This window comes from Vicia villosa, linkage group LG3, assembly GCF_029867415.1.
Source record: "Vicia villosa cultivar HV-30 ecotype Madison, WI linkage group LG3, Vvil1.0, whole genome shotgun sequence".
In the NCBI taxonomy this organism is placed as follows: domain Eukaryota; kingdom Viridiplantae; phylum Streptophyta; class Magnoliopsida; order Fabales; family Fabaceae; genus Vicia; species Vicia villosa.
In genome coordinates this window covers 100,174,945-100,201,450 of record NC_081182.1, presented here as the reverse complement: position 1 = coordinate 100,201,450, position 26,506 = coordinate 100,174,945, and the positions used below count along the sequence as shown (strand labels likewise).

The 26,506-nt window shown below is 32.9% G+C and overlaps 2 protein-coding genes across 2 annotated transcripts; one reads left to right on the top strand and one right to left on the bottom strand.

Annotated features, from left to right (window-relative positions):
• Positions 1-749: 749 nt before the first annotated feature.
• On the top strand, positions 750-4,468 carry LOC131662228 (mitochondrial uncoupling protein 2-like). Its single transcript, XM_058931950.1, has 9 exons — positions 750-1,053; positions 1,137-1,373; positions 1,464-1,542; positions 2,139-2,272; positions 2,354-2,452; positions 2,568-2,672; positions 2,989-3,063; positions 3,265-3,351; positions 3,976-4,468. Exons 1-9 carry the CDS (start codon positions 976-978, stop codon positions 3,997-3,999), a joined length of 918 nt encoding a protein of 305 aa, XP_058787933.1. The 5' UTR covers positions 750-975; the 3' UTR covers positions 4,000-4,468.
• A 117-nt stretch (positions 4,469-4,585) lies between these two features.
• Positions 4,586-6,616, bottom strand: LOC131662227 (protein GRAVITROPIC IN THE LIGHT 1-like). The gene is made up of 2 exons (XM_058931949.1): positions 5,777-6,616; positions 4,586-5,520 (listed from the first exon to the last, which is right to left on the bottom strand). The coding sequence occupies exons 1-2, from the start codon at positions 6,453-6,455 to the stop codon at positions 4,742-4,744; spliced, it is 1,458 nt and encodes a 485-aa protein (XP_058787932.1). The 5' UTR covers positions 6,456-6,616; the 3' UTR covers positions 4,586-4,741.
• Positions 6,617-26,506: the final 19,890 nt, after the last annotated feature.

The window sequence follows — 26,506 nt, the reverse complement described above, 5'->3', positions numbered from 1 at the left end:
ATCATAATATCTAATAGATTTATTCATTGTGATGTACAAGGTGATTGTCTCCTACTTGCGGCAATTATGGTAAAGATTCGACTTTGGATCGAGGATGATCTTTTTTAGGAAATTTGCGGGAATTAAGAGTCAATTTCCACAGTCCGTGTCACTGTTATGTTCTAGAATCAAAATTGGCGTTGATCGATATTAGAGGATCCTAAATTGGTGGTGTTGATCTTCGACGTGGTGGACCTGTAAGGTTTGCACTCCAACGCCCAGGTCCGTTCATAGTCCAAAATGAGTATATTGAAAAGTGGATATCTGAAAAGTGTATCTATAACCCTATGTCTTCTGACTTTATAAGTTAGATTACTTTAACTGGCTTATATGTGATTGAGCTTTTGCTTTGGGAATTTTGCCGGATTAGAACAAATTGATTATATAAAATTGATTACAGTTAAAAGTGAGTTGAAGGTAAAATGATTTTTATTTGGATAAATTTATGTAGTTGAATAGTAAATTTTCAATGTAAAAATAATTTTTAAACTAAAAAAATATAAATTTTAACTTCAAGTTGAACTGTTTTGTTTTGTTATAAATTTCTAATGCTAAAAATATAAAGATAGTTAATAAATGAAAATTTTTCTTCTTCATTTTCATTTGTACAACTAAAATAGACAAATAAACCAACTTGGGTCCAAACCTTACCAAATGAATCGAAAGGAAAAGAAAAAATCTGGTTAAGTTGTTAGAGTGAGTAAAGTAAAAACAACCCTACTCATATAGCACACGAAAGCAACACATCTGAATTAGTAAACATTTAAATCACTCCTGTAATAACTATAAAGCGGTGTAGTAACTTATCAGTAGCATAACAAGATCTACCTTTAACTTAATCGAAAGCAATCGCTTTGATTTTGATGCTATTCCACTACTGTTACTTCAACAACAACCATCTTTCTCAATCACTCATCACCGCCATTACACTCAACAATGTCAATCTCAGATCCCAACCGTATCTCCTTCGCTCAATCCTTTCTCTGTAGCGCTTTCGCCGCTTGTTTCGCTGAGGTTCTTCAATTTCTCTACATTTACGTGAATCTTGTTTTCCAGATTCGTTTTTTGATCTTTGTTTTTGGTGTTTGTGATTGTAGTTTTGTACTATTCCGTTGGATACAGCTAAGGTGAGACTTCAATTGCAGAAGAAAGGAAGTGTTGGAGTTGATGATGATGATGATGGTGGAATGGGTTTACCGAAGTATAGAGGTTTACTCGGAACTGTTAAGACTATTGCTAGAGAAGAAGGGGTTTATGCGCTATGGAAAGGCATTGTTCCTGGTCTGCATAGGCAGTGTTTGTATGGTGGTTTGAGAATTGCCTTATATGATCCTGTTAGTAGTAATTCATTTTCTTTTTATAGCACTTTCAAGTTTTGATTTGGATTGGAGTAATCATATGATTTTGAACTGCTTTTTCCATAGGTTAAAACTTTTCTTGTTGGTGCTGCATTTGTTGGAGAGGTTCCTTTGTACCATATGATACTTGCTGCTCTTCTAACTGGTCAGTAGTATTACTACCTCATAACCCAATTCTTCTTGTTGCTTAAATGTTAGGGTTGAAACATAAAGGGAAGTTTTTTTATATGGAAGCTCCAAGGATCTTGGATTCTCTTGTGGGAAAAATATCGGCAAAAGACACTTCGATGCTTAAGTTAACATTGGTATACGTAAAAATTAGGGTCGGAGACGGAGACTCCCTTTAAGCTTTGTATGTTTTTATGTGTTTATTTATCGAGCGACCACTTCACCTTGAGAAGGTGGATCTAAAATTTATCATAAATGTGAAATAGTAATTGCTTGATGTAGGTTTAAGTTGTTGGGTTTTAGTGTAGGTGATGTAGATAGTTTACAAAATAGGTTGTATGTTGGGGAGAAAGGAAGTGTTGAGAGCTGAGGAGATTCATAAGAAAATTAGTTGGTTTCTATTTTTGGCAAATAATGTGAATGATTCCTTATTGAATTGAAAGTGTGGAGAATTATAGCTTCCAAGAGAGTTGAGGTGGTTAACACTTAGTTAGCACTTAGCGCTCCTCATTTATAGCACAGGTTATATTTATATGTTATTGTCATTGATTCAATTTTTTAAACTTGTGTTAGGTGCTTTGGCAATCACTATCGCTAATCCAACTGACCTAGTCAAAGTTAGGCTTCAAGCCGAAGGCCATTTGCCGTCCGGGATACCTAAGCGTTATTCTGGTGCTATGGATGCATATTCAACCATATTGAAACATGTTAGACTTTCTTCATGTGTTTTTTTGGGTTCTTTTATATGTGTAAATGGCATCTCATTCTATATTTATTTGTTAAACTAGGAAGGGTTAGGGGCGTTGTGGACTGGACTTGGGCCTAATATAGCACGAAATGCAATTATAAATGCTGCTGAACTAGCTAGTTATGATCAAGTGAAACAGGTAATCACATTAGAAGAGATTCTAAATTGGAATTTTGCTAGAATTCAATGTTGTAACTTGTTGCCTTACATAAAATGCAATTGCAATGCTGCTCTGATTCTTTATACTTATGCAGACAATTTTGAAAATTCCAGGGTTCATGGACAATGCCTTTACCCACCTCCTAGCAGGCTTAGGAGCAGGTCTTTTTGCCGTCTTTATTGGTTCTCCTGTTGATGTGGTAGGTTCTAACCCAGCCCGTTCCCTCCCATTTTCTTTACCTGCAGTCTGCACCAGCGTTTTAGATGAACATTTGATAGTAATGACAGACCTGTCAATAACCATGAATCAAAATACCTTTTCACTGTGTTCTCCCACAAACATCCTTGTAGAGTTATAAGGAACTTGCTTTTTGAAAATTTAAAACTATTGCAAGATTCACTATAGCACAGCGTACATGAAAATGTTCAGTTGGAAATTTTTTGGTGCTGTTATGAAGTAACACCGTCTAAATTTTTAAATCAAATTGTGATTTATCCACACTTTTAATTTTCCAGGTTAAATCAAGGATGATGGGGGACCCGAGCTACAAAAACACATTTGACTGTTTTCTCAAGACATTGTTCAATGAGGTTAGTGAACTTCTTCCTTATTTGATTTTATCATTGTTGTTTGCAACTTTAAATCTTGAATTCAATGAAGATGAAAGATTTCTGACAATAAGTAGCACCTTTTTTATTATCATGTTAATTTTTTATGCTTTCATTTTGGATGTTCTGATTATTCTATATGACAAAGATATCAACTTGATTCATGTCCTAAACGTATTGCAGGGATTTTTGGCCTTTTATAAAGGATTCCTTCCTAATTTTGGCCGAGTAGGAGCCTGGAATGTGATTATGTTTCTTACCCTTGAACAAGTAAGATATACATATTAAACTGGTAATGCCGGTAGAATTACCTCTTAATTAATATATTACATTGCACCTTTTTACCAATATGTAAATGTTCTGCTTAAAGGATTGAGCCACTTGTATATGCTCTCATTACACAGCTTAGACAGAGTATGCCAGATCTGTCCTGGTCTTAATCTAGATTTTGAATGAAAATTTTACAATACAGTTGCCGATGAATGCATAATTTCTGCATATATGTTTCTTCTGATTTAGTTTCTAACATACCCCCTTGAGAGAAATTAGTGACCTTTATTTTTGCCTCTGATCACGTCCAGTTTTGAAGATCTATGTTTTGAAAGTTGTCATTCATAGCCAAGTAGAATGGTCCTGTTCTAGATTGGCTCTCAGCTAAAACTTTTAGCTGAGAGCCACTAAAACATACTTGTAAATTTTCCGATAAAACCATCTCTTTTAAGTACTTTTCTGATATATAAAGTACCTATGTATGGCCTTGTAAACCATAACTTTGCTTTCGCCTTTTGATATTGTTAACTGTTTGTTGTTAAACTTCACTTTACCTGAAACTATATTTGACCATGATTCCGCCTTTCAATATTTGAAGTGCTCACTATTTGATCCTTTCGACAGGCCAAAGGAGTTTTTAGAGGATAAACATTGTCGTTACTCTTCCTGATGATTAGATTCAGCAAGCAGAAATACCTTTTCTTTCTCGGATGAATGCTAACTACCCAACGGCTCTTAGATTTGCTGCAAGAGAAAGATTTCTACAATTAACCGCTCTTAAATTTGCTGCAAGAGAAAGATTTCTACAATTATTATTTAGTATTTCTGCAATGCAGAGAAGTCACATAGCATTTCTGTATTTGTTACCTGCGTGCCTGTGGATAGTGGATGTTACCATTCATATATTCTTACTGTCAAATTACATTCACTTTATAGGTGTACACTATATTGTATTATTATGATACATCATTTTTCTGGGAAATACATTACCCATTTCCCAACGAAATGAAGCATCTATTAACACCCATTTTTGGTTTGTAACCTGTTTCTCAATTCAAATATTGTCATTGGGTACACTACCTTGCCTATGAATCTATGATGGTGAAAATGGATTTTATTTTACTGGTTCTTTCATCTTTGTGAGATCCAAAGTAGTTTTGCATTCAGGGAATCTAATAATTCTCCTTTCCTCTCGTTCATGAATCATATTTTGAGAATTAACTATATCATTATCTTCAAGGTCAAATTCAAAATAATATCATGAGAGTACATGTTCAAACTGAATTCACCCGGAAAAACAATTACCTAACCAAAGGATTTTCTTATTACATGAATAGCCTATTAATCCTGCTAGACAAATAATTTGATTAGTCTAATCTCTCATAAAACATTATGTTCTGGCTATCAAATAAACCCTAGCCTTTATAACAGATCCATTCCCAAGCTTAAATCCAGGACTAACCGGAAACCCTACGACCTGACCGGCCGGTACCCGCCCACCGGAAAACTTCACGACACTATCCATATACTGTGGATGGAACTCAGCTCCACGGCTTGCCTCAAATTGACTCGGTGGAGGATTCAACGAGAATGCTAGTAAATGAAGCAACCACACAGTCTTGGCCAACCCTAAAAATTCATTATAGAACTCACTCCTTGGGTGGTTTCCCGCTTGGACTTGACTATTCTGCTCCAAGTTACCAAACAAGGACTCCTCCATCTTGGGGTGAACAATAGCAAGATACTTCTTGGAACAAAATTTTCCAAAATGACACGTCGGTAAGATCCCAAGAAGCTCAGCAGGATCCATGGACTTCATATCTCTGTACTGAGTGAAGCAATCGCGACGAAACTGATCAGGGTTCAGAAGTGAAGAGAGGCTACCATCCATGTAGAAAGTTTCATGATCAAACCCTTGGAAAATCTTCCTAGATATATACGAATCAAGCGCATACTTAGCATGATGAGCCGATACAATCGACGAAGTCGAAGCATTATGATATTTGTCCGCAGAAGCAGTAGCTGCTTCAATCGAACGAACAGCAGCTGTTATATCCCAATGTGCATTGTGCATTAGAGATAAAAGCATAGATGTGAAAGATTTTGATGCTTCTCTCACTTGCACCATAGTTGTTTCAAACAGTTCTGCTGTTGGCACTGCTGCAATTGCTGCAGAATAAATTTCACAAAAAAAAAAAACAGTAACTTTGTATTAGCTTGAATCTGCTTCTGAAACCCCTTAAAAGTTAGTATATTCCAAAAGCTAAACCAGAATGCACATGCTAGAATCACTTTGAAAAAAAGCACTTCTCTACTTCAAAGCATCAAATCTAAACTAAAAGTCTAAACCAAAAAGTAACTTTTTTTCTGAATTATCCAAAACCAAACATGAAACACAACATTTTCATAAAACCAATTAATGTACCTTGAATTCCTAGTTTTCTCTTAGACTGAGATCTTCCTGGTTTCTTTTCACCACTACCATTGCTTGAAAGAGCAACAACACCTTCAAGCTTCTCTTTCAAATTCTGAACTTCCAAATCCTTCACCTTCACCTCATTCTTTAACTCCTCCACCACCGCCTCATACGGCGCCACCACCTCCCTCACCGACGCCACACCAAAGCCTCTTCTCCTCCCACTCTTCTTACCACCTCCACCGCCATTCCGACGAAACCTTTCCCTCAGTACAGCAAGCTTCCTCAGCTCAGAAACCACCGCCATGTCAGCAACCCTCATCTTCTCTGCGTCCCACGGAGAATGCGCTTCTTGTAACTTCACGTATGATCTCTTCATAGACGACACCGTTTCGAAAACTTCCTCCATCAACACTTCCATTTGCTTCACCTTCAGAATCTTCAACCCCGTCATTTTGTCTTCTTTGAAATCGTCATTCTTTTCCTCCAAAACTTCATCTTCATCATCACCAGAATCATCACCGTCATCATTATGATAATTTTCTTGTTCTTCTTCGTCTCTGTTTTCTTCTGATTCGTAGGGTGAGTCGTCTTCAACTACCTTTCTTACTGGAACAAGTGGGTTGAGAAGACACGAAGCGGTGACCCTTTGGATCAGATCGGAGAAATTTGAAACCTTTCGCGTCATTGGTTGAGTTTGACCGAGTCACTGAGTCAGAGACAGTGAAAGAGAAAACAAGTTTCAGAAATGGTAGTAGAAGAAGCTGAGTGGGGACCAGTGAGTCAATAATAGTTGAATAAAAAATTAGGCATTTGCATAACGAACACGTGCTGGGTATGACTCGCTGGTTGAGTGTCAGAAGAAGCACGAGGAGGGTGCGTAGGATAAGATAATTACTCCTACTAGGTAGCTACCTCAAGATGCGTAAAATAAAACAAGTCATAATCATGAGTGTTTTACCAGTTAGATTACATCAATGTTTGGGATAGGATGTGATATTAGAGCTGGCAAAACGGGCTACCCGGCCCGTGACGGGCTCGGGCTTTGAACGGGCCGGGCTAAAAAGCCCGATTTATAAACGGGCTCCAATTTGATTGACCAAGCCCGGCCCTTCACGGGTAAGGGTTTATTGGGCCGGCCCGGTTTATATTTATAATTTATTTTTAATATTAAAAAGTGGTTTTTTTAAAAAACAATACATTACATAATAACATTTAGAAAAAAAATTAAATGCTACTGTATGTTACATACATGAGTATTCCCTGATGTTATGTTACTGTCAAAATGATATTGTCATTGCAATGCAAATGCTTAGAAAAAATATGATGTTGAACTTAAACAAATTAACAAAAGTGGTTTTGGTATCATAACACCATTCTCTTCAAATTTTCAACATTAATATCAACAATACTCCTAAACATTTTAAATTAATTTTCAACTTCTAAACTTTTAAAATGACTTTTCATAAACTTCCAATATCCAAGAGTTTTTCATTGTTATCAAGAATCATATTAAATACTGTTAGTGAGTACTTCCGATATTCATGAACTTATAATTATTTAAGTAGAAAATAAAGACTTGAGAGCATTTTATAGAATCTTTTGAAATACTGTTAAACCAACAATTCCATTTGAAATACAACAACAGAGCAGACTTGATTGAATTGATTGATTAGTTTGGTGCTGCGACGGCGATAACCATTTAATTTCTTTCCTTTTACCATCTAAATGTACAGTGATATATATATATATTGGAAACACATGTATTTTAGAATTTTTTGTAATTTTTATAAAATAAACGGGCTACCCGCAACCCGGTCGGGCTAGCCCGGATAGAGGTCGGGCTTCAACGGGTCGGGCTAAAATAGCCCGGATGATAAACGGCTCTAATTTTCTTGTCCAAGCCCTTTAATTTTTCGGGCTTTTTGGCCCGGCCCAGTAGGCCCGGCCCATTTTGACAGCTCTATGTGATATGGAGGTGTGAGCCCATGTTATTAAGATGATGGAGAAGAGTTGGTGGTTTTTGTTGGGGGTAATTAAGGAAAATGAGTAATGAAAAGAAAATTTGATATAAATGGTAGACTTAACCAATGGTTATTGGAACAATAGTGTGTGAAGTTGTGAGAGTGGGTGGTGGAAATGTGACTGGAGTATGTGGAATCATGAAATGGAAAAAAGCTGTCGGTGGTGGAGATGAGTGGGAAATGTTCTTACTGTGTATAAGGGTGATGTTCTAAACTAGGGGTGTTTAAAAATATGGTTAATTGAATTGTATACTTGAATTGAATTGGATTGCACCACAAAAAAACTGAACCACTTAAATGGTTCATAAACTGAACTATTTAAATTAAACAATTCAATTACAGTTTAAAACTGGTTCAGAACCAATTTCTTTTTACAAACTGGTTTAGTTATATAAGTTTCAATAAAAAATATTTTTTTTTTGCAAAAATACAAAAAGTTTTTAAAAATATATTTTTTCTCAAAAATAAATACTTTTTCTTTGAAAAAAAAATCCTGAAAATTAAAAAAAAAAATATTTACTATATGTAATATTTTTAATAAACTCCCTTGAAGTTGATGGGTAGTATGAAGTTAAACATATTTATATTTTTAATAATTTCATTTGAAACGTAAATTTAAAAGTCTAACTGATTCATTAAAAAAAAATTCAATTTAATAGATTTATATAAATTTTTGAATAATGCAATAAAATAGTTTTGATTAAGAAAAATGTTATAAAACAATGTGCCACTTGACATGACAACCTGTCTCCTTCATATATTAGATTGAATTCAACTTTAATTCTTATTTTGTTTAAAGGTTTGTCACATTTTACGATATTATTTGATTCAATAAAATTGTTACATTTTTTTTTATTGTTTCACTAACACCATCATGGATGTCATTAATGGTGGTACTATTATACTGAATATTCCTAATATGCAAATTCAGCATATTCAGTTAAGTAAAATGCAATAAAAGTTGAGAGTAAAAAAATTTGAAAAATAAAATAAAAATAGTTTTGAATTTTTTTTAAAATTTTAAAATAAAAAAATTAAAATAAAAGAAATCAGAAATAAATAATTCAAAAATATTCACGATCATATTTATTACAGTAAAATAGGTAATTAACGGAATGAAAACCTTTAAGAACTACAACATAAATAATTTTTGTTATTTTAATTTATCTTTATTTTCTAAATATTTTATGTATTTAAATAAAAAAACTCTCAATCTTAAAGTGATGGTATTATTATTACAATGTTATTGATATTTAATGGAGTAGTTAGCTGCAGTACAAAAAATACAATGTTCCAAAAAAATATACAATTTATTTTAAAGCTAAAGATGTTATACTTGCAAATTTCAATCCAAACTCTTGCAGTAGAGTTCAACGAGTATTGCAATTTCAACGAGTATTGCAATATGTAATGTAATCCAATTACTGCACTATTAACGATTTTTGAAAAAAAAATCAAAATGTATTAGTTTTCGAAATTTCAAAAAGTCCATTTATATAAGTAAAAAAAGTATAATTTTGAAACTAAAAATCATAGAAAACCCAATTAGAATTTTTTTATTAAAATTTTAGAAGAAAAAAAGATGAAAATATAAAAATATATTTTTCCGAAAATAATAAAATTAAGAAAAATAGTTTTTTTTTGAAAATATTAATTTTTTATGAAATTAAAAAAAAATGGTTTTAAAAGAGTTCAAAATATAAAACTGGTTTAAAATTGCAAACTGATTACAAACTAGTTTATAAATATAAACTGGTTCTAAACTAGTTTTAAATTGAATTGAAACCATTTTAACAATTAACTGGATTTTCATTGAAGTGGTTATTGCAAACTGAACTGAACCATAAATATGATTCGGTTCAGTGCAGTTCATAAACCATGAACACCCCTATTCTAAACTGATGTTCTAAACTTAATATGTATACTTTTTCACTACATTTCAAAAGTTTTTTATTTTCTCTTTGTTACAATTTTGGTATAAAACAAATGGAGAAATTTTGGATTTGCGTTGGGGACAAAGATGTGATTTTGTTTGTGGTAAATTAAGCCAAAGTTTTTATATTTTTAAAATGTGAATAAGTGATACTTTTATCTAGCTTTTGAGTTAGATATTTATAATTTCAACCACTTCTCGAGGGATGTCAATTTTTATCTATAACATTGGCCACACATAACTTCACTTTGATCAATTACATATCATGGTGGATGACTCATTCATCTAAAATATGAGACGTGCTTAGTCAATCAATAAGATTTTGGATTATTTAGTTATGACAAGGATATTCTCGTTAGCTGTTGGGAACATATTTGATGAGTCACCTCATATCATGCATGGGAACATGTCGAGCTCTCCCCCACACGTGACACGTGTTCGACCTCACTCAATTTCTTTTTAGAGTTCTCTTTGTTCTTTTTATGCGATGAATGGATAATAGATCGAGACCATTGATACTTAATGGACTTGGACTATAATGTAACATTCTACGGTCCCTCAAGTATGAGGTCTGTAAAGACGAAGTGGTTAAGAGAAAAATATAACATTTGATGATGGCAATGGTCACATGCATAAAGAATGACCGGATGATCGAAGCCCTTTCACCTTGTGGCACACATCTAAAACTAAACCTTTAATAATTTGATATAATCTTGGCTTGATGTTCTAACACGACTCTTTACTTCCTTTTCATCACTTCTTTGTCTGAACTTGCTTAACCTGTTACTCTTCTTCTTTCAACTAATTGTTCTTTTCAACATCAATTTGTCCAACAAAGCTTTTTTCTATTAAGTAAATTCTATTTGTTTCTCATTATCTTTCTATTTAAGGTATGGTTTTTACACTAACAACACAAGCATGTAATGAAAAGGCGAAGTAGTACACACCAACTTTGTTTACACTAATGAAGCGAGGGTAAAATCTTTTAGGGGCAACTTTAATATATCCTCCATAAACAATGAAGAAGATATATTGTTATAACCTTGTATGGAAGGCGAAAATGTCTGCATAAGGAGACCACGATGGGTAGAAGGATATTATTTTTATATGTATGCTTGCATCTTGTCGGATATAGGGTGGAGATTTTCTTCGCCCCTTTTTAAGTTAATGTCTTAAGAACTATCAGTATTTCCCCCATAACTTCATCCCAATACCCTTTGTGAGAGGCTTGGAGATTCTTTGTGAGGGGTCTTGGGGTCACACCAACCACAAGTAGTTTCTTCTCTTTTTATGGGACCAAAGAGGTTGAGAAATGGAACTAGATTTCCATGATTGTCCTCCTCCAATAGATGTTCCAGCACGAGCCTTCTTAGAAGACGAGTCTCTACTAAATTGGACATTTTCCTGGATCCCAACTGAGTCGCTTTGTTAAGATTGTTAGGGAAGTCAAATGGAAAATTAAAATGCCCACTCACATAACTTTTGGAATCAAAGTCTTAGTTCTTGAGGGGAGGCTTATTCTTGCTCCTCAAAGGATCCAAGGAAGTAATTTCCACCATGGGCGATCCCCCGAGATCCACAGTGTCTTCTCCGTCCAAGTTTATAGTCACATCGACCCAAACATCTTTACCTTTTTTTTACTTTGATCCGAAGATGAAGCCCTATTCGACCAAGCCAAGATTGATAGTCTTCAGAGGTCTTAGAAATATAATAGTCAACCCTTAAGCCGATCTCTTTTTCCCTATGTGTACGAAGTTAGAAGTAGTTCCAATTAAAATTAAAAAGAATAATCTTTTTCAAAACTTAATATTTATTGTTATCCAATTATTAGGATTGATTAATATTGTAATTTTTTTTGGAGAAAACTTAGATACAATTCCTTAGACGTGATTTATACTATTTTCAATGAAAATATGACAAGTATATAATTTTCTCCTATACATATGTAATTTTCTCCTATTTTCACTTTATAAAGGATACTTAATTACATTTGTCATATTTCATTGAAAAATAGTATAAAGCACACATAAAGAATGGTATCAAAGTTTTCTCAAAAACTTAAAAAAAAAATTATACTTGTGCACAGAGATTAAATCCAAATTGATTACTTATAAATATTTTTAAAAATATAATAGAATTATTTATCCAATATTCTATCTGCTGCTAGAACACTCTTACTCTTTATGTGTATTTTATATTATTAAATTCAAAGAATATATACTATCTGTCTTAAAATAATTAAATATTTTAAAGTTTAATAAATATAACTTTTTATTTTTATTTTTATAAATATAATCATTGACAACATGCACGAATTTAACATTTTTCTTAAAAAAATATAACATAATTTCAACGGTTTTCTTTATTGTTTCTTCTTTTTAAATCATGACTTTAACTTATACAAGTTTATTATAAATAAAGCAGATACAAATTCATAGTAAATTTTCACAATGAAATTCACAGATATTTATCATTTTGTTCGACTAACATTTTTAAATAGTACAAATGTTTATTTTAAAAATCAATGAATATTTAAATAATTTTGTGGTTTATCAATATATTTTCTTTATAGTAAAGGGATGTTCTTTCCACACCGTTAAAATTTCGAAAATGTCTTTTATGCGTCTGGAGATGCATCTTCAGACGTACCCAAAGTCACCCTATCCTTGACGTTTCTGAGATACACCCCAGTTAAAAAAAAAAGTCAGAGATGCATCTCCGTATATTGTTTGGGTGTATCCGAGTATGCATCTTCGAAGTATCTCCTGCACTCATTTATGGGGTTTTGTTATTCACTTAAATGATTTAATTAACAAGTCAATGATATTTTCGGAGATGCAACTCCGACAATGCCGAATGAGAAATTTGATAAAACACCACCTTGCCTGATCCTCTTCTTCACATTAAAAACACACTCCATTGCAAAACCCTTAAAAAATTCCTCTCATTCTCAATCAATTTTTCAACACCAAAACATCATTATTGTATTTCATCACTTCAAAGGGAGAAAAAAAAGTTGGGATTGCAGGTAAAACTCGTTCATTTCATCCCTCATTCCTTGCATTAATCTTGTCTTTGAGTTGAATTGAGTCAGAATATGCATCTTTGGACGATGTTTGGTGTGGTCCGGATGTACATATCCGATTTGTCTTGATAGTTTGAGTTTCATAATATTTTTATGTTGTTGTTGGTATTAGATATGGTGCACCCGAAAATGTTTCCCAAAGCTATTATGAGTGTGGCTGTTAAACGGGGCGAAGTTAAGCATGACTTTAAACCGGATGAAGTGAATGATAATGTAAAATTGGATGAAGCAAATGATTATATTAAATCGGGTGCTCGACAGGTTATTGTCGAGGTAGATGTTCGTGCATGATTTGTAAGTAAAGAAATGTTTATTGTTCGTGAACATATGCCGTAATGGGTCTATAGGGAGGCCAGAAAATTGGGGTTTCACGTTATAATCAGAAGGCCCGACAATGGTTAAGACATAAGACAAATATTTGTAATAGTGATATGTGAAAGAAGTGGCACGTACCAACCACAAATTAGGAAGTTGAAACGATATGACACAGGATCGAGGAAATGTGAGTGTCCTTTTAAATTGCACTGATACTGTAAGGTGGATGAGACATGGAAATTTAATGTGATTTCTGATATACATAATCATGCCTTGGTTGACAAGCTAGTTGGTCATCCTATTGTATGTCGCCTTGTTCCGAAGGAGAGGGAACTTGTTCCAAAGGAGAGGGAACTTGTTTAGGATGTAACACTAAACACGGTGGTGCCGAAAAATATACTTGCATATTTGAAACGAAAAAGACCTTTAAATGTTTCAAATATCAAGCATATATACAACATCCATTCTTGAGACAAAAAGGCGGTAAGAGGTCCAAGATATGAGATGCCACAACTGCTAAAGCTTTTGGAGAATGATGACTATGTTTCTAGGTACAAAGTTTGTGAGAATACAGTCACCGTTCGAGAAATATTTTAGAGTCATATTGATTCCATCGAGTTGCTTAACACATTTCGCACCGTGCACATAATTGATTCAACATAAAAAATAAACAAGTGTAGAATTCCACTATTGGAAATTGTTGGTGTTACTTTTACGGAGATGACTTATTCAGTTGATTTTTTGGAATCTGAAAAAAAGAACAACGTTACATGTGCTTTAGAAATGTGCAAGACTATGTTGAAGGACCAAGAAAACATGTCACAAGTCATAATCACCAATCGCGACACCATATTGATGAATTCAGTTGCAATATAATTTCCTACATCGTATGTATTACTTTATACGTATCACGTAACAAAAAAGTGAGAAGTCGAGTGAAACCTACGGTTGGCATGAAACATGTCAAAGGTGAAGATTGAGAAATTGTCAAACCTGGTGTGGTGGTGGAAAATATAATGGATGCATAAAATTTTATAATAAATTCTTCGACAGAAGCATTATATGATGAATCTGTTCTACATTTTAGGAGTGTGTGTATGTACAATATATTCAGATATGGTAAAAAAATGTTGAGGGCATAATTTTGGATCAGGTTTAAGAGAACATTGTTTGTGCATGGATCGACCAGGTTCTACATTTTGGTAATGCAACAACTAACATAATTGAATTTGCATATGTTAGACTGAAGAATTGGTTGAGAAATAGTAAAAGTGATTTTTGTCGATATTGGGACCCGTTAACCAAATGCTCTGAAACCAACATAATGACATGCATACATCTTTTTGTCTGAGCACTATTGTGTTAGAGCTTCGATTCAAAGACAACATCCTTTATTCATAGTTGGTTGGCAACATATCTCGAGCGACATTGAATTTTATTTTTCTCGAAGCCAAGTGAGCGGATAAAACATGTTCAAATAGCTCTAAGTGTGGTTATAAACTTAAGAGGACTTACGATCTTCCACGTGCATGTTTAATTTCAATGAAGATGAAGCTTTTAAAAACCAATACGTATGGATGAAGTTTACACTCATTGGAAAATGCTCTATTTTGATGATGCTGGTGTGATGAAGGATGATAAATCAAACATATCTATCATGACCGAGTGAGAAGTGATCCAAGAGAGACTCATGAAAGTTGATGACATAATGAAATTTCACATCAAAGAGCAACTAAGGAAGATTTCCTATCCAAAAACAACAGATTTGAAACCACCGTTGGAACCAGTTAAAACAAAGGGTGCCCCTATAAAGGTCAAACTGACACAATGTGACAACACCACGAGACAGTCTCCTTTATACTTTGAACATGTTGACTCACACCTTTCGGATTCTCCAACTCCCAAATCCCAAAAGAGTGTTTTCAATTATGCTCGTATTAGCAAACCATCTCGCTCAGCACCATTACCAAAAATCATCCACATTGAAGAGATCCCGCTTTTTATGCACAAATACATTGAGCGGATTATAAATGTTGGGGGTGACATCAACTGTGGTTTTCGAGTTGTTTTAGGTTTACTTGGTAAGGGAGATGATGACTACCAATTTTCTCGTTGTCATCTTATATAAGATATGAATACACATAGGGAATCACACACCAAACTAAATGGGAACAAAGCAAATTACGATGCAATTCCCAAGACTCTTTTTCCTTATTTTACAAGTCTGGCTCCGTTTGAAAAATGGATGTGCTTCCCGAAAATGGGACACCTTATAGCAAATGCTTAGGATAGGGTATGTATCACTTTAACACGACATGATTTCTCGAAAACATTCTTTTCACTTAGAAGTAAGCCACCTCAAAATCCATCCGAACACATCATATGTATTGGTTGGCTATCAAAAAACAACATTTTATCTAGGTTTATTTGAAACTGGGATGTCCTATACTAAATACATCACTGTAGTGGATTGTAACACCCTATATTTTCTAATTTTAATTTAATCAGAAATTAAATTATTATTTAGAATTAATTGGTATTTTAATTGGAATTAAGTTGGAAATTGTGTAAAATAAGCTATTGGGCCAAGTTGTGGTTAGCAATGGAGGGGTGTAATTGATAGGCCTTATTACTAAAGTTATTTTGCTTTATTTTCATAAAATAAAAAAAAAAGAAGAAAATTGGAAAAAATATAGAAGGAAACCTAGGAGGGAGAGAAGGAGAATTCATGGAGAAAAGAGATTTTCGTATTCATGGTGCAGCCCTCACAAAATGGGTCATAACTTCCTGCTCGTAACTCCAAATCAGGTAATTCTCGAAGATTCGGATTCTACACGAAATTTCCTTCGATTTGATATATTAATTCGTGTCAGGGAGGTTCTCGATGAGGGAGATAAGCGAGTTTGAAGATTGGGAATTCTTGCTGAAAATGAAGAAAAGAGGCTTACGGGTTTGATGAAGAAGAAAGGGAAAAGTCCAGATTCTTGGCTAAGGTAAGGGGGGACTCTTCCGATTAACATCTATTATCGGGTTATGGATAATAGGACTGATATAGGTATATTATTTCATGTCAATTGAGTCGTATGATAGAGTTGGGATTTTGGGGGTGTTTGTTGATAATTATCTATTTCGATGAATTCCATGAATTTGGTGTTGTATGATGTTTGACGATGCATAATATATGTTATATGTGTGTATGATGTATGTTGTGTGGCTGTTTTGTGGTGTTTGATCAAAAATCGATTTGGTCGAGGTTGAGGAATTTGAGATTCAGGTTCATATGCGGTCAATTGCGATTGGGATCTTTGATCTGGTCAGTTCGCGCCGCGTCCAATTGTTGGCGCCGCGAACTGCTTGGCAGAAAGCTTGAGGAGAATTATTTCACTCAGTTCGCGTCGCATCCCTAGTTGGCGCCGCGAAGGCGTCATTTCCTGGCAGCGCGTCGCGAACAATGTGTGGCGCCGCGTGCTGCTAGTAATTTTGAAAAGTTTAAAGATGCATAACTTTCGAACCGTTGGCCTGTTTTAAGTGCCGTTTCGAGCAGGATGAAGCTTATGAAAAATTCTTTGTGTTATAATAATGAAATGAGCAGCATCTTGAATTTATTTTATCATCATTTGCTTGTTTTGATGTATGATGTGTTGTGGATATATATGATAGGATATAACGATACAAGCTATGTTTAAAACATGATTCATGTGAATATCTTGTTTGTTGGATGGATGGCATATTGTTGACATATATGATGAAATGTGACAGTATAAGATGTTGTTTTGAAAAACATTATGATGTGATGATTTTTTGAGAATTGTATGATGATGATTGCTTTGTTTGGAGTGATGTGGATACATGTATGTTCTTTCTTATTAATGATGATGATTGATGTGGACACATGTATGTTCTCTAATGATGATAATGATGATTGATTGTATTTGAATGATGCTAATGTATATAAACATACTTTGATGATGATGATGATGTTGATGATGATGATGATGATGAAATGAGTATTTGAAGATGTTACTCATTAGACTTGACGATGGTATAAGTATGTTCATGTATGTTTGCATTCATTCATATTCATTGGTGATGTTGTATCCATGATGATGTGTTGGATCAGTGAAGGGCATGATTCCCATTGTGTGGAATCTGTGCTGGCAGGGCCGTATCTTGATGATGTTGGATCGGTCATGGGTTATTCCCATTTGATGATGTTGGTACCACATGCATAGTGTTAGTTGCATTCATATGCATGGCTTTATAACATGATTGGATGTATTCCAATGTTATAAATATTGATGATGTGTTGGTTGATTGTTTTGTGATGATGAAACTTGTCTGAATGTCTGTTTATGAAATAATTGGGTGAATGATGTAACTATGATGTGTTATTATTTATGATTCAATAACATTTGTTAATTTGAATGAGACTCACCCTTACTGTTGACATTTTCAGATTGGCGAGTAGCGGCTTTTAGCTTTGGTGAGGATAGCTCATAGGCCAGTTTGTTTAAGTATAGTGTCGGTGTCATGCTCTGATATTGTAACACTGGGGAACGCTAGTTTAGAGTCTATGATGTTACTCTATTGTGTTGTTATTGTATTAATTTTGTGGGATATTGCATAGATGATGTTATGCTTATCCGTATGATGAATATTCCGTTGTGTAAAAACATGATTTTGTTAAATTGATGATTCGTTCCTAAGTGAAGCATGACAATTGATTTATGATAAATTGTTTTAAATTCAATTGTGGCACCCTTATTTTCATGTTTTACTCTGAATTATTTTATTAATTTCTGCGGGGTTTAGAAGGGTGTTACATGGATGACATATTTCGCACAAGATGTTGAAACTTGGTCGTGTCACTTTTTAGAATGAATGGAAGAGTTCACCAAGTTGAGCGACATTGAAAGAGAAGCAAATAAGGAAATATCGAAGAATGATCCACCAATAAATTTAGGCAGTGATATATGTTTTGATGCATTTTAGTTGTAATCTAACAATATAACACACTTTTTTGTATGTAACGCACTGCATAATGTTATAAAATTGGGTGGTATTTTTTGGACAATTTTTGTGTTTTGAAATTCTGCTATGCATAATACCTTGGTTATGTTTTGCATAATTTTTGACTGGTTCTAGAGATGCATCTCATGACACCTTCTAATTATTGAAAAAAGAAACACAAGTGATTATCCGAAGATGCATCTTCGGATTGGCCCTTATTTTTTTGAAAACAAAGGGCGGATCCAAATATCTATCTCTGAAATCTATTACGATTATATAATAGGTTTGTAAGGTCCTTATTGATCTACACTTTTTTATAAATAGGGCCTCTCATTCCATTTTATTTACAAAAACCAAAATGAATCCCTATCCCCATCTTACATATGTGTATTTCAATGGCGCAAGTCACCCACTTCAATTTAGGGTTTTCGAGGACATACTTCTCGTCAATCTGAAATTCAAACTAAATAACCTCCCACGATATCCAAAAAATCAGAGAGTTGTCAAGCTCAAGTACCATTCTTCCTCTATTGACAACAAAGGAAAGATACACTTCACCATGCTTGAATTGAATACTGATGACGATTTGAAGGTTATGTGGAGTACCTTTTATCGTTACTCAACAAAGGGTCTGATTGAACTGGAAGCGGCGATTCAAAGATCATTCAAAGATATTATAAGGATGTTACAATGTCCTGAACCACCCATTTGTAATGACATGCAATGTTAAATTTATGTAATGTTTATATATGTAATGTTTATTTTGATGTTAATTTATGTTGGTTTTCCATTTTGCCATTGTTTCTGCCTGTTCCTGTTTTGAATAATACATCTCCAGAAAGCTCACAAAATAATAAACTAAGGGGAATTTCGGAGATGCATCTCTAAATCCATCTTTTGTGCATACAAAGATGTAGGGGTGACAATGGGCAAAGTTTGGGCAGAGTACTATAGTATCCGTCCCCACACCCGTAGTTTGAAAAAATCCCCGTACCCATACCCGTGTGGGCACCAATGTTCATACACGTACCCGAACCCTTTGAGTACCTCAATACCCATCCCCGTGCCCGTTTACCCGCGTTTGTAGTAAAATTAAATCAATTAATTATAAAATATCAATAATTTTAAGTTTTTTAACAATATTAAAAAAAACTGGATGTTATTGTTGAGTTAAAAAATAAATAAAACGTTTTTTTATTAAAATGTGTAATAGTTTAATAGCAATATTTTTAAAAAAATTTATAAACATGCATTTTTATATAATAATATAAATGAAATTATATAAATATGTTATAATTACCCGCTTTTCTTAATGGGTTATTATCCGTGCCCGTACCGTATCCATTTTCTGGGTTTTTACCTTAACCGCTGTGGACATTTTTTGCGGATACCTATAGGGTATGGGCCAAATTGCCATTCCTACGGAGATGCATCTCCATCCTAAATTTTAACAAACAAAATTCTAAAATAATTAGGAAAAAATAAAAAAAACTATCAGAGCCTGGTTTCAATCCAGGGACCTGTGGGTTATGGGCCCACCACGCTTCCGTTGCGCCACTCTGATTATGTTGACATAATTTCACTAAATATATTTATAATAATTATATACTTAAGTAAACTTAAAAAGTAATAAATTATTGTAACAAATATTTGTTAAAATGACTCAAATGTACCTTAAATATATTAAGAAACTTGGGGATTCTTATTTTGACAATTTCTGCATTTGGATTTTTAACTTTTAATAACTAAACCGAAATTTCTGCATCTAATAACTAAAGCAAAATTTTCAAAATACCCTTACATTATGAAAATTGGAAACCAGATGCACCATAAACACACTAGACCCAATCTCATAACCACGCTGACTACAAATAGATAATAAATTCGGAGATTGAAATCCATATTTCAAGTCTGGAGATTGAATTTCAGACACTCTCAATTAAGTGCGTGCGGACAGTATTTCCCTCCCCATTTCATTACACTTGAAATAACTTCTCAATTTTCCTTAAGAACAAAAAAACCCAACATTTTTTTAACCTTGCTCTCAACCTTTCAATCATCCTTTCATTCAAACCAAACACTTCATCAACTTCTACTCTTTTCCATTCAAACTAAGCACATTCATCTCTGACATTTGGTAAATTTTTCATATCCTTACATTTTTATGATTTTTAATGCATGAAACTCTATTAATAAATGGACAAAACTTAGGTAGAATTCTTTAGGTGTAGTTCTTACTATTTTTCAATGAAAATATGACAAATATACTTAAAAATCATTTAGTGAGTGAAAATAGGAGAAAGTTGCATACGTGTAAGTCGAAATTATACACTTGTCGTATTTTTATTAGAAATTAGTAAGAACCACACCTAAAGAATTGTACCTAAGTTTTGTCCTTAATAAATTATAACTAAGCGACATTAGGTTACATCCAATAGAAATGCAATTTCTACTTAGATTTGGTATGAATTTAAGAGATTTAAAGGTTAGGATTGATGTTTGGATTTCAAAATCCCGTGTGCATTTCAAATTTCAAAATCCCGACCCTCAGAACGGATAACAAATTTTGAATTTCTCTGTTTATCATTCTGTTTCTTAATTATGTTTGCTTATACATTGTTCCTGCTTATGTTTTTGTTATACACCATTTTTATTTTTATGGTATTAGTAAGTATTGAAATTTTATAACAGTTTAAATATGAATTTAGTTCTATAACACAATAATAAAATATAATTACATTCAATTTTTTCATTTTTTAAAATAATTGGTTTTTCAGAGAACAAGTGGTAAATTTGGTTCTAAATTAAAGTGTCACTTTAAACTATTTCTAATAGTTAATTTGTCTTTCAATATCTCATAGGATGTTTAAAAAAATCTATAAGGGTAAAGATTCAATCTAAATTGAGTTTAGAGGTGCATATTTTTCTTTGGTGCTACCATTATTATTGTTTGATAGATTTATTATTGATTATTTTTGTTGCTATTTTATTATATAAAAATTGGTAGGTGAATTTTTGGCACAATATATGATGAACCAGTACATAGTAAAATAAAAAATGGTATTTATTATTGTTATTCTAAGATTAATAGATGATATGATGTTATTGTTTTTTCTACTAAAATTTGTAACTTTATAAGATATTTTTTATTATTCTATTAGAAGTTATCTTTTTACCACTTGTATTAGAAGTTGTCTAAAATTTGTTTTGTAATAGATGATATGATGATATTGTTTTTTACTATGTATGATATTGTCTAGTATGATATTATTTTTTTGGAATATTATTGTTGTTCTAAGATTAATAGATGATATGATGTTATTGTTTTTTCTATTAAAATTTGTGACTTTATAAGAAAAGTGAAAGTCTTGCAATTAAGATTAATAATGTCTTTCTTTATATATATATATATATATATATATATATATATATATATATATATATATATATATATATATATATATATATATATATATATATATATATATATTCTTTTTTCTTTCACTATAATTTTCTAAACAAAAAAAGTTCTTTTCACCAAAATTACTCAAATGTATTATTGTACCAATCACAAAATATATTATTCCATATAAATAAATTTTTGTTTCATTTTTAAAGAACATTTTAATTTCCGCGCATCGCGCGGGTCAAATTCTACTTACTATATTGGTGGTCCTATACGAATCTAATAAGAACAATATTGAAATTTACAAAAATAAATGGTCCTATACGAATCGTGCTCTGATACTACTTGATGGCTAACCGATTTGATATTTGTCCATTTTTCTCATACTTTGTTATATTTGTGAAACTTGTGATTGATGATGATAATATATAGTAAAGAACACGAAATTACAAGTAATATTTGAGTTGGGACAAAATTGTAACAATGGAAAATTTAGAAAGAAATAGATGGAAGATGATAGAAATGAGGCGCCACACTCTTTCTATGATTTAGAAAGGATGATAAGCCTATATGAAGATCACCACAGGAAACTTGGTTTTTTTTTTTTTTTGGCTTTATACCACCGGTTCAGTCTGGTTCGGGGGCAAGTTCTGGCATCAAGTGGTTCCATCCCCCTCCCGATCGCAGTTGCGGGGGATCGAACCGTGGTTCTCCCTACCAAGTCCAGCGCCAATCACCACTAGACCAACTAACGATTGGTGAAACTTGGTTTCTTGATAAGATTAAAAACTTGCTCCAATCTAGAATCAGAGGAGCAATGCTCTCAAATCATACAATGTGTTTGTTTAACAAAATTCAATTTGATTTTTCATTCATGTTTAGCTCCCTATTTATAGGTAAAGGATAGCTTACAACAATAACTCAAGAAACTTTACAACTTCAACCCATTATCCTATCAATAATGGTTTGGGAATGAAAGGTCACACATTAAAGATGGTGGAGAAAATGGATATTCATTGTCTTGATGAATAATTGCAATTTATAGCCACTTTAATTAATGAATCAACACTTTTATTTTTCTCCCTTCTTAAAGGTTTTGCCTGTTCATTTCTTGAGCCTATTTACTTACTTAGAAATATAAAAACCACGAAATTTCTAAGCTTTAAGAGCTTTCGAATACTTAAAAACACAAAAAAGATTAAAAACAAGTGTTTTGGGCCAAAATTTGACAAGTTGGGCCCTAACACATTTTATTTGGAGCATTTTTTTTGTATGTTTCCTTCCACATACTTAGTGAACCATGATCTCATCACAAGGTAACAACGATAATATATTAACGATAAAATTATATTATTATTATTATTAAATAAATAATTCTAATATTTAATTTATTCAAATAATTTATAATTTTTTAAATAATTGTGACACTTCTATTTTAGTTAAATTAATATTTCACTTAAATAAGTATTTAATTAAAACTATAAAAATATGAATTATTCCTAAAAACTTGAATTATTCCAATAATTACTATATACTTAAAATTATCTAATATCTCTAATAATTTAATAAATTCTGTTTTATTTCTCTGCTCCCAAATACTCTAAATTCTTTTTATTCATTAATTCACCAAAGTACTCTTAAGCCCATAAAACACAAAATAACTCAGTAATCTAGAATAATTAAATAGTAACTATAAATCTAGCAAGATACACATATAATCGCTCAGTTAAGCTAAATAATTAAATAAAAATAACAATCTAAAAATCGGGGTGTTACACGCCCAATAATAACACTCGGTGTTTTGAAGAACCGAGGTAGTAGATCAATATTTTTAACAACAACAAGAGTAATGGAGAACAACGAAATGAGTACTTCTACTAAAACTTCATCAAAAAAAAAAATCAGAGAAGAGGAAGAACCAAAATACAAAATGAGTACTTCATCCAATGCTGAGAGAACCGAAGCTGTTATGGTTGTAAAGGTCCAAGTCGTTGAAAGATGCCCTGCTACCGAACCTTTGAGACTCAGAAGAACTCTCAGGAAGAGGATATCAAGAAGAAGGGTGAAAAGGCCAGTCATCATCAATTCTGATAATGATGATGAAGCAGATTATACTTTGTCAAACTTTTTCTCAGCCAGAGAATTTTGATATGATTAACAAAAAATGACCTTTTTGTAAGTTTATTTAATGAAAGTTTTATTCTATAGTTTCTTATCTGCCAGCTTAAGGTTACAACTAATTTAGGGCTTTCATTCTATGGTTTCAAGGAATTCAAGAACTCCTTTCTCATACACACTAATCTATCAACTTTCATCCTATGGTTATATGCTACTAAATATGAATAAAACCAAAACATAGTTGCAGCAAGACAAAAATAAAGGAAATGTGAATGCCACACTAATGCTTCATACACAAAATCTAAAACATAGAAATTCTAACTTACAATAAATTATCTTGTTATCTTTTCCATATTCCTTCTTGTTGTCTTTCTTGGATTCTTGAGGCATAGTCTTCAAGGCAGTTTGTACGTTAACCAAGATTCCTTCTTATAAAAACAGGAGTTTCCATAACCATCCAAAACACCAAAACTAAAACCAAAACCTAAAACAACTCATAGTTATTATCACAAAATTTGAATAAGAAATGAACATAACAAAGATGCCCAATATGATCCATAAAATAAAGCTTCTCAACAACAAGAACAACAGTAATGGAGAACAACAAGAACAACAAGAAGAAGAACAACAATAATAGAGAACAACAACAACAAGAAGAACAACAGTAATAGAGAACAACAACAAGAACAATTATAACATACCACGAAGAAGAGTTTTTTTAATTAATGGAGAGAGAGTTTTTTCGTTAGCTGGAGAAGTAGTATTCTTTCGTTAGGGTTCCTTGGAGAAGAAATGTTCTTTCGTTGGTTGGAGAAGTAATGTTCTTTCGTTGGGGCTCAAAAATTGAATTAGGTAGACACTGAAGGAATTAAAAATATAAAGAGTATTTATTGCGGTTAATCTAAAACACCGGGGTAACACAACCAACGTAAAATCTATAAAAAATAAAGGTGCCTTTTTGGTTGCAAAAAGAATAAAAAATTAGGGAGTTTTTATCTCGGTTTTACCGAAAACCGAGGTAACATATCCATCATAAAATCTAAAAAAAAAATAAAGTTCCTTTTTGGTTCCATATAAAACATTAAATATCAGGAGCTAGGAATCGAACCTCAAACCTTGAGCGCATATTTATGTCGATTTTATTTAAATCCGAGGTAACAAATTTATTATTATTATTTAAAAATAAACAAGGTGATCCGGTCACATGTACCCGCGATTTTTATTGTACGTGGTGAAACCTTTGTCATAAAAAACGTTATTTATTGTAGTGTTTCTGAATCTTTGACTCCCAAAGGTTTTGAAGAATTGGTCGCCAACAATAATCGTGTATGTCTTGGGAAATAATAAGGTAACATGGGATAACTGTTACTACTAGAGTCAAAATTGATAACGTAGTTGCCAAACATTCCTAATTCTACAAGGTTATAATCATCCATCCCATCCAGCTGCCTCACATTCTCTACATAATCTCTTCACATCTTAACAACTCCCTCACGAGTAAAAGGTTTTATGACGTTGTTATTTTCATCTAATTCCCTCATAATCTCCATCCCTAAAAAAAAAGAGAAGATGAACGAGAAGGAAAACTTCAACACCTTGGTGTTTAGGTTGGTGATGATGGTGGGTGGATAATGGTAGATACAGACTTGAAAAAGAAGAGATGAAGAAGAATAGTTACTTAGAGAAATGTAGAATGCTTGTGAAAATAAAAGTGATAAGATGAACATGATTTATGCAGTTATGAGACCAGATATCTTGGCAGTGTAGGCCATCATTACCATACAATAAGTTTGTGTTTACTAGTGCTAGTGGTTGGTAGAACATCTACAACCTAGGTTTAACGTATAGAATTTAATCAGTGACTCTTAACGTCTGCGCCTTCCCAAAACAACCTCATTATAAAAAAGCATTAAATGCCTCATGTGTCTCTTATGTTTGAGAGGCTAACACTCCAATCACGCTTTGAAAGAGATTGTCTTCTATCTAGCTTAAATCACTTTTCCCTTTCCAAGCCTCGAACTTGAGAGAACGTGGATTAGGATAACTTTCACGAAATCGCTCGATCTGAACTAGCCCATTTGTGCCGGTGCCCAACACAAACCAAAGTTATTGAATGGTAATGCTCTAGTTACGATGCAGACCACGTGTCCCCGTGAAAGGGTCGTTAATTCCATTTCTACGGGGATGAATGATTCCTCATATCATTGGGGAAGAACGAGTCTTCTTATATCCATGCCTTATCCAAATACTCGAGATGAATTCCAATCCAAAGGGTTGTTGGAGTTCATTCACTTTTCAAATATTCAGCATACCTAAAAGTCCTTTTGCTCTCCTCACACGAGAATGGCTCATATTATTGTATTTCCACAAGTATATTATTCTCTACAATTGATTTGAAATTTATATATTTGGATTTAGAATATCTATTTGCAATGATATTATTAACAAAGATTATTATTTGAGTAAAAAAAATACTTCTTATATGAATATTGTAATAATATCTAGTAGATGTATTAATTTGGTTAAGAATAAGTTGATTTATGCATTATATATTATGTAAAAACATAAATCAATTTTGAATTAAGTGTAAATTTTGTTTATAAGACATTAAGATTTGTTCTAGACATCAAGCGACTTAACATGACTGAATCATTACGAAAGGTTTAACTCTAAGTGCTCTTATTTAAGACTAATGAATAGCTGGACTCTCACCACGAGGCCACATACCATAGTCTAGACATGCACTAATATGAAGCTCTGACATTCAATCCAACAGTCTCCGACAGACCATATTGCGCTTATTGGAAGCAGTTCAAACCTCGAAAATATATAACTTAGTTACGTGCTA